The sequence below is a fragment of the Polistes fuscatus genome, unplaced genomic scaffold (genome assembly GCF_010416935.1).
Source record: "Polistes fuscatus isolate 324 unplaced genomic scaffold, CU_Pfus_HIC Scaffold10, whole genome shotgun sequence".
Taxonomy (NCBI): Eukaryota; Metazoa; Arthropoda; class Insecta; order Hymenoptera; family Vespidae; genus Polistes; species Polistes fuscatus.
In genome coordinates this window covers 5,717,504-5,729,740 of record NW_025112998.1, presented here as the reverse complement: position 1 = coordinate 5,729,740, position 12,237 = coordinate 5,717,504, and the positions used below count along the sequence as shown (strand labels likewise).

Genomic DNA, 12,237 nt, shown 5'->3' with positions numbered 1-12,237 from the left:
ATAATATAATAATAATATAATAATGCACTAAAACAGGGTTGCCATTAAATATAGTGGAAAACCTAAACTAACTACTAAAACTTAAAAAATTTATTGCTAAAGATAATTGAGTTGGTATTACTTTTGAACCGAATGGTCAAAAAGCGTTGAGTAGCAACCCGCTGCCTTTTAGTATATAATTTAGCATTAACGCAGTAACTTCTCTTACGTAGACATTCATTTTAAAATTCTCAATATGAATAGAAATATTTTGAAAGAAGCGTAAGTTATATTTATAATTACTGATACGTTTTCTAATTCTTGTTTTATTATAATCTCAAATAAATTATCGTTAATTTCTAGTTTTGAGATAGATTCTATCTATGATGCTTGCTACACAGGAGGTGATATTCACGTGAGTTGAACAATTTTTTGTAATCATTCTTAACACGTTGACTGCCGTGTAAATTACCGGTGATCTGCACGTTACCATCAAATAAACAATATAGATTTTTATAAATTATAATCCGTTACCATTTTTGAACAATTTGAATCAACTGATTATTTCAAAATGGCCGACAGTGCCTCGTGGGAAAATCTCCCTTTATCTGCTGTAAAATAAAAAAATATCAACAAAATATATCTTCTTCTTCTTCATTCTTTAGTTTAGGCAAGTTGCCTGTTTCGTAACGACGTTTTTCTGCCTATTGCACTGTTAAATTGTCACACCATCTTTTTTGTGGGCGCCCCGTACTTCCGCGGCCAATCGGTGACTTATCCCGTGCAATTCTGACGATTCTTCTGTTGTCCATTCTGCTAATATGTTCGTTCCATTCTTTTTTTTTTACTTATTCCGAGGCAGAGTGTCGTTTCTATGAGCCGCAATTTTTTTTTTTACGTTGGGTAGGGGGCTAACCTGATCCAACAACCTTCCTCCTTTTCCCGGGCTTAGGACCGGCAACATGATCGCTGATCTCGATCCGCTCAGCGATCATGCAGGCGGAGTTAACAAAATATATATAATAAAAAATGCATGTAGACGCCACAGGCAAACACGTGAAATGCACGTGGCAAAACACGTGAAATGCACGTGGCAAAACACGTGAAATGCACGTGGCAAAACACGTGGCAAACAAGTTAATAAATTGTAAATATTACAATTAGCATGTATTGTTATTATTTTTACAGTGGAGTAAGGATGGAAAGTACATGTTTTGTAAAAAATCTGGAGCTATATCAGTTTTATCGATAGAAAAAGGTTCTACGATTCAAACTTTTGGAGGAGCAGAAGATCAAGAAGTCCACGATGAAGTTAACTGTTTTGCACTTGACAATGACGGTTCGCATATACTCGCTCATTGTAAAAGTGGTTTATTTAAACTGTGGAGTTTTAAAGGTTATTTATAATAATATTTTTTATTTGGATACTTATAGATACATTTACCTTGGTCATCTTATTTTCTTATATATCTTATTTTTTTTTTTTGATATAGAATATAAGCTAATTAAAATATGGAAATCTATTCATAATGGGCCTGTTACAAACATTAGTTTTTTAAATAATCAATTGATGGCCTCAGGAGGAAGCGATAGTTCTATCAGATTATGGGATTTACAATATCATGCTTGTTTAAAACTTTTTAAGGGGATACAAGGAGTTGTTAGGTATATAATTGATATATTTCTATTATTTTCAACGTAGGCATAGTTAATAAAATGAATGAATGACTCTTTTGGAGAAACAAAAACTGTATGGTAATAAATCTAAAGAGACAGTAATAAGATACTATCTCTTTTGTATTATTGAATATGTGTAAGAGATATTTATAGAAAAATGACTCGAACTCATAAAAGGAAAAGTAAAAAGATACATATTTCTATTATTTTATTTAATTGAATGTATTTATTTATTGAATATTATGATTGTAGCGTGTTAGAATTTCATCCATATAAAGATAAATTACTGTTTGGGGCCGGAGATGATACTAAAATTTATGGCTGGGATACTGATACCGGTCAACAAAAGATTTTACTTTCTGGTCACATAAGTAAAATAACATCATTATCTTTTCATGTTAACGGGATCAATTTAGTCAGGTAATATTTCCCTCATAATATATTTTATTATTTTTATAAAATAAATTGTTTATTTTCCTAAATGTATAGTTCCGGAAGAGATAGAGTGATTATATTGTGGGATATCTCTACTTCAAACGCAGTTTGTATCTTACCAGTTTACGAAGTAATAGAAGGAGCTTTTATTGTGCCAGATAATTTTTTGCTAGGCAATTTCCTTAAAACTGATGCAGATTCTATTTACGTAGCTGCCGCTGGAGAAAAAGGTTTGATAATTTTCATTGAATATATTTCTTCTATAAATTATTTAATAAATGAATAAAATTTCAATTCCATAATTATTTAGGTCTCGTTACTTTATGGGACATTCTCAAGTGTAAGAAATTGTATTCACAAGAAAATTCTTTGGTGGCTGCGGCCAAAGAGGAAGTAATTCCGATTACACATTTACTTTATAACGCAGCTATTAATAGTTTTGCTGTAGTTTTTGCAAATCATAATATAATAATTTATTCTATGGAAAACTTTGGCTGTATGAAACAGGTTTCGTATAATTTACATTTTTTAAAACATAATTTAATTTTATGTTTTGTATAATTTACAAAATGTTTTTATGTCGTTTATCATGTATTACTAATATACAAAAAATTTAATATATTATAGATGGTAGGTTACTTAGACGACATTTTAGACATAGTCTATGTAGGAGAGGAGGATTCGCATATTGCAGTAGCTAGTAATACTTCGGATATTAAATTATACGAATTAAATTCTATGAATTGTCAATTACTTTATGGTCATACTCAAATGGTTTTATCACTTGCTACGACTCCTGCCAATAGGCAGTTATTAATTTCTGCAGCTAAGGTAACAAAAGTTTAATTTTTTGTTTCACATATTTTCATTTTTTTATAGCAGCTAAATCTACTAATGCGCGAGAGAGAGAGAATGTATATATTATATATTAATATATTATATTTATATTATTATTATTAGGACAATAGTGTTCGAGTATGGCTTTTAGATAAAGAAACAAAAAAAATGGCATGTATTGCTTCTGCTGTTAAACATACAGCTCCCGTTGGTTGTGTTTGTATTTCACAATCATCAACCAAATTTTTTGTATCGGCAGGTCAGGATTCATGTCTTAAACTTTGGTCTTTATCTGAAAATTTGGCAACATCATGTAAGTTGTTTATTACAGTTTTAATTGTACATGTCACAATTTGTAAAAATATTATTCTATAAAATTATTTAAATTTTTATATTTACAGCGGGCCATATTACAATCGAGTCAACTCATACAGTATTAGCTCATGAGAAAGATATTAATAGTGCAGCAATTTCATTGAATGATGAATTTATTGCAACTGGTTCACAAGATAAACTTGCTAAAGTATAAAATAAATATATATTATAATAAATATATTTATAATTTATATATATTATAGTTTTTATATATTTTATTATTTTAAATATTATTTTAGTTATGGTCTGCCAATGATCTTACATTGATTGGTACATTTAAAGGACATCGGAAAGGTATATGGTGCGTACGATTTTCACCAATCGATAAAGTATTATTGACAACATCTGCAGATTGCACGATTAAGATATGGTCATTACATGACCTTTCATGTTTGAAGGTAAGTAAAATTATATAATGATATATTATTATTCTTCATATAGCAAATTTATTATTTATGTAATTTTATGTATTATTTAGACTTTCCAGGGACATGAATCTTCTGTTTTTAAAGCTGAATTTATGTCTCGTGGTATGCAATTGATCACTGCAAGTGCAGATGGTCTTATAAAAATTTGGAGTATTAAAACATCCGAATGTATTTTTACTTTGACAAAACATGAGGGTAGAGTGTGGGGATTAACAGGTTAATTATATTATTTTATTTTTTGTAATTATCTTTTTATAATTATATTTGTAAATTTTTATTTATTTTTTTATTTAGTCTCCAAAGACGAAAAATATGTTATTAGCGGTGGAAATGATTCTTTATTGATAATTTGGAAAGACGTAACAGAGGAGCGAAAAAATCGAATTGCAGCTGAAAAAGAAAAATTTATATTAGAGGAACAAAAATTAGCTAATTTACTTAAAGCAAATGATTTATTCCAAGCATTAAAAATTGCTTTAGAATTGGAACGTCCATTACAAGTTTTAAAGATTGTTGAAGGTATTCAAAACTACATAATTATACTTTTGTAAAAATATTAAACACAAAGATAGGTTACTGTAATTAAATTATTTAAAAATGTTTCATGAAAATCTCATAATTTAATTTTAAAATTACATAGGTATATTAAAAACAGATAAAACAAAATTACAAACTACAATCCGTGAATTACCACCTTCTTGTAAGGAAGTTTTATTTCGTTCTGCAGCTAAATGGAATACTAATAGCAAAAATGCAGAAGCTGCTCAGGTATGTAAATTAACATAATTAAAATAAAAAACAAAAATTGTCTTAGTTTGAAATTTTAATGAAAATTTAATAATCATATAATTTACAGACGGTTATAAATGCGTTAATTAGCGAAATGGAAATACAAGATATTAAAAGCAAAGGTCTATCGTCTTTCCTTGAAGGCATGATACCTTATACGGAACGTCATTTTAAAAGATTAACAGAACATTTACAAGATATTCATTTACTTGCTTACACCATTAACAGGATGAAACCACATGCTGCTTTATGTAGTTCTAATATAGAAAATGATGTATAGTAAAATATGTAAAATAATAGATGTAAATAAATCTAGGATTACGTATAGATTTAATACAACTGATGTATATAATAATTGATGTATATAAATTAGTGATACTGATAATTGATGATATACTAATGATATTTTGTATAAATGAAGTTTTAAAATTGTTTTCTTATTCTCTGTTTTTATAATTTAATTATATTTATGATAATCATGAATCATTAAAGCATACAATTTTAATCGTTCGAGTGTTAATTTTTCTTGTACATTATTAGGATTAGGTGGCATAAATATAAGCTTTTTATATATATTGAAAAATACGAGAGAGTGTATATATACGCCTTTAGCAGTTAAAGGTTTAAATACGTTGTACATAAGAATGTGTATGTAGAATAATTTCATCTGCTTGTACGTGTCAATGTATGCGTATTCTCTAAGCAGGAGAGCATGTAAAGTGGGAGCAATGTTTGGCTGGTGTCTGTTTTCCAGTAAATTTACTTACATTTGGTTTCAAGACAGTTTGTGTCTACCGGTAGAACAGTTAAGTATTACAGAAGCTTAAAATGACTCTTGGAGGAAGAGTCTTTTTATTTTTGTTTCTTTTATATTCCTTACCAAACATGTTATTTGCTAAACCATCTGACATGTAAGTACAATTATAATTATACAATTTTATTATATCTGTTTTTAAATTAATTAATTATATCAGCAAAATCACTTTCATAGTAAACAGTTCGATTATTTTTTTTATTTATGTATTTATTTTTGTGTATTTATAACATTTTTTTATATATATTTTTATTATTATAAATAATATTTTTATAATGCGAAATTGAATTATTAGTGCTTTACATTTATTAATATAAAAAATTATTGTTTAATGCGAAGTTTCTAAGCTTACTCGAATATTCAAAGTAGTATGAGAATGAGAGTTAATATAAGGTCTTGAACTAGAAGTATTTCAATTGAACTTTACTAATAGATGATACGTAATAGTTTCGCGCTGTTGCTATTAAAGCATTCTATTGTTTTTAAGAAATATATTTATGTCTGCTATGACATCTAATACTGCATAAATATTATATCATAAATAGTTTATCTAATAATTTATATTAATTCATTATACAACAATAATTATTATCATAAAAATATTTTAATATGTCGTAGCCAAAATAATGTTACAAATATAAATTAATTATTTATTTAATTATAATCAAATATTATTTAAATTATTACTAATTGAAAGATAATTTATTAAAACAAACATAGTATATTTAATTAGTAATTGATATAGTTATACGATAAATGCAGTATATACGAAAATAAGACATTGTTGATTTAATCTCATTCGTAATCTGGCATTTCAATAGAAAATGAAAGAATTGAAACCACTTGTTTAAACAGAATTATCCAAATTTAATTAAAACTTTATCTTATTTCAATCAAATAACGTCAGTTATAATTTTTATATCATTTTTATTGAACATATCGAATGGAAAAACACATTTAAAAAATACATGATATATATAAAATAATATGTATTTCGTAACATTAGTAATTCAATTACATATTTCCTTTTTTTACATTTTACAAAATATATATAAATATGATATAATATTAAAAATATATTAACAATTGTATTTTAATAATCTTCTAACAAAAAAACTTATACAAACACCATAAAATGTGATACAGTATGTAACACATTGAATATCGGTCTTGCATTATTGTGAAATTCTTTTTTTATTCTGTGTAAACATGTTTTATGCATTAATATGTTCTACTTGTCATCGTTTATTTTTGTCTGCATTTGTCTAATTTAAAAAAAAAAAAAGTAGATTATATTTTGTGCAAAATCAAACCAACATACAATCTGTAAAAATGAATTTAAAAGTCAATATCTGTTTCGTCGTAAGAGAAGCAATCTTAGTGTCGGCGTTTAATGTGTGTAATTATTACACTAGATAAGAAGTAGATCTTGTAAATCTCTGTTGTCTTCCCGAGATTTAAATATTTGAGAACAAACTATGGTATTATTTAAGATCTTTGTTTTTCTCAAGCACGTGATGACATATTTGCAGATCTACATGCAAAGATGATAACGTTTTATTATGAGTTAATTACCATGTACATACATATTCCTTTAGCAATATAATTTTATCTATAAATATATATATTTTGTCCTTATCTAGAATATCAAAATAGAAGTCCAAAAAGAATGATTAACTTTTATTTAAATGTTAATTCTTCGTAATATCTAGATCCAACGTTTATCTTCTTCGTATAATTCTCCCTGTAGATTCAATAGTACGGAAATTCTTTGTACACTTTAAGAGAGTCACATGCACTATTCTTATGTCATCTGCATTAGTACAAAGCACCAATGAACCATTCTTTCAAACAGACAAAGTCTAGAATATTAATTTGAAGACTTTTTTTTCTATTGTTTGCATTATGTTAATTTTTTTCAAACGCATACAAGTATTATTATGTTCTTATTATTTTATTTATATATATATATATATATATATATATATATATAATATATATTAATTATTATGTTATATTTTATAATTATTTCCTATTGTTTATAGTTTACGTATATACGTTCCTTTAAAATGTGAATTTTCTAAAAATAAAATTACAATATTTTGAAGCTTGATATTCATTTTAATATTTGATTTTATTTTTCTCAAACAGAGAAGGAATTTGTCCAACAATGAAAGTTCCTGGCAGCGTAACACAAACTGAACTTTTACAAGAATTAACTCACGATTGTCGTTACGACAAAATGGCTAGACCACCCGGTCTAATTAATGCTTCCGATCCCGTCAAAGTTTATACAAGAGTTTACATATATATACTTAGATCAAATATGGCTAAGACATTGGTAATGTAAAAATTAAAAAATGTTATTTCATTATTCAACAAATTCCTACATCAGTATTATACATTTATCAAGAAATAAATTTCTTATCATATTATATTTTAGCAATTTGGTGTAAATATGATGTTACAATTTCGATATGAAGATCAACGATTGGAATTCTCAGATCTTGCACCGAATTTAACACAAATCTATGGTGGAAAAGTAGCACACGATCTAATTTGGACACCTTCCGTTTACGTAGCTAACGAACGAAGTTCTGCTTCTGTTGGAAATAGTGTTAAAGATTTATTGATTTCTATCAATCCAGCCGGAATGGTTATTTTGAATACCAGGTCTATGAATATTTTTAAAATTTCCTACTTCTCATTTAAATTACTCTAATAAATTATTAATGCATTTTTTGTTTTGTTCTTTATTTAGAATGGAAGCTATCCTTAATTGCGGACTACGTTTAGAAAAATTTCCATTTGATGTGCAGGAGTGCCCATTGGCTTTCGAAAGCTGTAGGATGTTATTTTATTTGTTTTTAATATCACATGAATTAGTATATCGTTCCAGTCTGCTGCTTGGAAATGAATGGTATTTTTACCTACAGGGACCTACAATGTACAAGATATGGAACTGGTTTGGGATCAAGAACCAATTGTGCTTGCCGATGAATTACATTTAACTGAGTATAAACTTGTTGAAAAATGGGTTAATCATTCTCACGTATCGTACACCACTGCGCAACAACATTATGGCCACTTTGGTAAAGAGAAGAATAAATAAATCAAGTATTTACGAACAATAAACGTAGATAATAGATGATAAATAAAAGTAATAGTTAAATTACTTTGCAGTTTGTATAAAGAAAAATAATAATTTTCTAATTTGATATAATATATTATAATTTTCATCATTTTAGCTGGTAATTTCAGCTCAATTACCATAACATTTAAATTAGCTCGTGAAATGGGATTTTTCATGATGGATTATTATATACCATCGATATTAATTGTTGTCATATCTTGGGTATCCTTTTGGTTACACATGGATGCAGGTCCTCCTCGAATTGTTTTAGGTATTAATTATAAACGAATAATAATTAATTTTTTTTCATATTAATTTAAAATAAAAAATTAATATTATTCATTTATAGGAACAAACACAATATTGACATTCATGACTCTCGCATCTAAAGTAGAAAATTCGTTACCAAAAGTATCTTACATAAAAGCCAGTGAGATATGGTTTCTTGGTTGCACAATATTCTTATTCGCCGCTATGGTTGAATTTGCATTCGTAAATACGATTTATAGAAGAAAGTACGTATTAAAATTGTTTTCTTATTAATACGATTAAAAAAAAAAAATAAAATCGATGAATATTTTTTCGAACAGAAAAAATGTGCCATTAAAAAAGGTAAACAGCAAGTATATATTAAAATCAACGTTAACGCCTAAATTAGCGAGAAAACAGTTCCAAAAGAATACAACAAGTTTAGAACGATCACGTTCTTGGTCTTCCCTCGATAATGGTAATATCAACGAACAAGATTATTCCAGTCAAAATTACTTAACTGTACACGTAAGTATATTTGCAATAATATTTCCAATTGTATCGATATGAAGGAAAATTATTTGAAATTAGTTTCTATTTCTAAAGGAATAACGAAAAATGTAATCAAACTTTTTACATATTGTGTTCTAGAGCTTTCCAAGTACAATCAATATACCTTCGGTAAAGATCGAGGAAGATAAGGATCAAGAATGTTCCGTGGGGAGCATCATGACGATTGACAGTACACCACCACCACCACAACCACCACCGACGAAACCATTTTCAAGAAGGCCAACCCTCTCACAATTACACAATTTCACAACAATGACACCCCAAGAAATAGCTCAATGGATAGACCGACGAAGTAGAATAGTCTTTCCTGTGGCATTTATCATATTTAATATTCTATATTGGTCCTTTATTTGGATTTAAACACAACATCTAATATTATACCCTCTCATTGTCTGTAATTTCTATTTTTAAAAAAAGAAAAAAAGAAAAAACACAAAAGAAACGGATTAAGGAAATCTTTCGGTTCGAATGTTGTCTCGTTTACAGAAAAAAAAAAAAAGATTAAAAATACGAATTATCATTTGTATTACAGCTATAAAAAGAAATAAGGAAACAAAAACAAAATTTCTAGAATTTAAATAATTTTTAAAAATATGAGAAATTCTTATTCGAAAGTTGTCTCTCGTTTATATATACACATATATAAAATGATGTGTCATGTTACAGAAAAGAAACGAGATTAAAATATGCATTATCATTTGTATTACGATTGAAATCAATTAAACGCGTTATTTTTGTTCTGAAATCTAATCTATCGGATAGAATTCAAGTTGTTAGATCTTATCTATTTAATTTGTTTAATTTGTTATTAGGCTATTTAAAACTTTATTAATAACATCGAATTATTTTGTATACTAGCAGTAGTGGTACATAGTAAACAGTCGAAATGTTAGCTCTCGATAAAAAAGAAAAAGAAAAAGAGGAAAGAAAAGGAAAGGAAGAATTATTTTTAAGAATAATTTCGAATGAATAAGTTACATTGTACTTACACATAATCTCATACTTACGACTCCATTTAATTTTATTTTAATAAAACGACCATTCGCACGAGTTAATCCTATAAATATTCAAAATAGTTGGAAGAAAATGTCGAAGGTCGGCATCTTATATTTTTCAAGAGTTTTAAAGCGCGCGATCTAACGCGCGTGTCTCACGCAATGTCTTTTTATAAGTGAAAATCACCCTTCTTTAAGGGTGCAAATTATTATTTATTTATCTCTCCTATATATTCTTTGATATTCCTTTGTATATTCACATGCGCATATTAGATAAGTACACTATCAGCAAAAAGTTTGGAATCGCCATGTATAAATTTAGATAAACAGGATATTTATAAAAATAGTCTTAGTCGGAAAGTTAATTCGAAACATTATATAAACTGGCTATATAAATTATACAAGAGTATTATGAAAATAAGAAAATGTTGAAACATCTTAGAACATTATTCAACTTGTTAACATTTGATGTAGTAACGATAAATCGTTTCAAAACTTATATATCCAATTTCTACAACAAGTTATTCCAAACTTTTAACCGATAGTGTATACACATTATATCCTATTATTCGATAATAAATGAAACTTTAAACAAAATTAAACTCATACATTTGCGTAATGCATATATAAATGTACCATAATTTAAATATACGATCTGAAAGATCGTACGAGTAGATCGTAAACTGCAATATTGAACATTTATGATAACAAAACTCACGAACCTGATGTTCTTTCTTTCTTGTTAATTTTTTCTTTTTTTTTCTCTTGCAAATGTCATAAGTTCGTATGTTCGTGATATTATCAGGATCAAAAATTTCGATTTCGGCACTTTGGGAAAACATTTATTGTCAGTTGAAAACGCGTTGCGCATAATGCCAACTAATGTTTCACATACGTAAGTAATATCGATCGATCGTATCTGACCGTCTAGCTCTGACCTCGATGCTTAACTTTGTTCAGCATTGATTATTTTCGTCTGTTCGGAAGAAAACAGTAAAACCGCATAATTACGCGTAGTGCAACCATAAGTACGTATATACTTAGTGGTTTAACGACCGTGCATGGTATATTTGTATATAGAAAATCATATAACATCCTGACATAATACTAAAAAGTTAAGATTTATTTGTAACCCTGACGCATGGAAGAATTATGTCTAACAAATCATTCACCTATAATTTATGATTATCGAGACCTTGAAAAAAAAACACATAACGAAAAACTCTCTTTCCGTTCTTTGTAAATTTTCAAATAAATCGAAATATAATAAATGTGAGACTGGCAAAGAGAAACAAAAAAAAACAAAACAAATATTTTTCTTCCTTACATCTTGTTTCGTTTAATGCTTATCGTTCAACAATAGAACCACAATAATTAGTTGTGTATGCATGTTTCTTTGAAAGAAAAGAAAAAAAAAAGGAAAAAAAAACAAAAAATGTATAAGTTAAGATAAATCAATAAATTAAATTATTGAAAAATATTGTAATAAAAGTTAAACAAAATTTGGAAAATACAAAAATTTCGTTAATCATTTGGAATTCATTTGGAAATGGATTTGTTGGATATAGTTCATGTTTCAATAATGATTTACAATTAGATAATAATTTAAAGAAGTTAAGGAACCACGTGACTTTTAACTATTCGATGCTTGGAAATGATCGATGAGAGAACGTTTAAATCGTATCCCTCTCTTACTCGAAAAGTTTTAACGTAGTGGAAAGTTCGTAATTCTTGAGGGTAAGCAGTTAAACTCGCGTAAGCTCGCACGTATATTGTTCGAGAGGGTGGACAGGTGCGCGGCTCAGTCGGACATCTGACCTCTAACCGATAACGTGCGTTAAAATATGCTCAAGTGAAACATTCTTTCTTTTACGACTCGAAGAATTAAAAAAAAAAAGAAAAAAAAAAGAAAAGAATAGGAAAAAGCAATATTCCACCATTTTCGAGACTATT

The 12,237-nt window shown here is 27.6% G+C and overlaps 2 protein-coding genes across 4 annotated transcripts; both read left to right on the top strand.

Annotated features, from left to right (window-relative positions):
• The first annotated feature begins 101 nt into the window (after positions 1 to 101).
• Positions 102 to 4,960, top strand: LOC122525868 (transducin beta-like protein 3). Of its 2 annotated transcripts, XM_043648865.1 has the most exons (15): positions 102 to 261; positions 343 to 394; positions 1,168 to 1,375; positions 1,473 to 1,644; positions 1,909 to 2,076; positions 2,146 to 2,321; positions 2,402 to 2,598; positions 2,719 to 2,922; positions 3,052 to 3,241; positions 3,330 to 3,451; positions 3,543 to 3,701; positions 3,782 to 3,947; positions 4,026 to 4,250; positions 4,372 to 4,499; positions 4,588 to 4,960. In XM_043648865.1, exons 1-15 carry the CDS (start codon positions 236 to 238, stop codon positions 4,798 to 4,800), a joined length of 2,406 nt encoding a protein of 801 aa, XP_043504800.1. In that variant the 5' UTR covers positions 102 to 235; the 3' UTR covers positions 4,801 to 4,960. The 2 variants fall into 2 exon arrangements, with proteins under 2 accessions (XP_043504800.1, XP_043504801.1); XM_043648866.1 differs by lacking the exons at positions 102 to 261; positions 343 to 394 and adding an exon at positions 446 to 649.
• A 171-nt stretch (positions 4,961 to 5,131) lies between these two features.
• LOC122525869 (pH-sensitive chloride channel 2) lies at positions 5,132 to 10,881 on the top strand. 2 transcript variants are annotated; one of them, XM_043648867.1, is made up of 9 exons: positions 5,132 to 5,325; positions 7,486 to 7,675; positions 7,778 to 8,007; positions 8,096 to 8,178; positions 8,271 to 8,426; positions 8,583 to 8,738; positions 8,817 to 8,982; positions 9,058 to 9,244; positions 9,368 to 10,881. In XM_043648867.1, the coding sequence occupies exons 1-9, from the start codon at positions 5,204 to 5,206 to the stop codon at positions 9,647 to 9,649; spliced, it is 1,572 nt and encodes a 523-aa protein (XP_043504802.1). In that variant the 5' UTR covers positions 5,132 to 5,203; the 3' UTR covers positions 9,650 to 10,881. The 2 variants fall into 2 exon arrangements, with proteins under 2 accessions (XP_043504802.1, XP_043504803.1); XM_043648868.1 differs by having other exon boundaries at positions 5,134 to 5,431.
• The last annotated feature ends 1,356 nt before the right edge of the window (positions 10,882 to 12,237 follow it).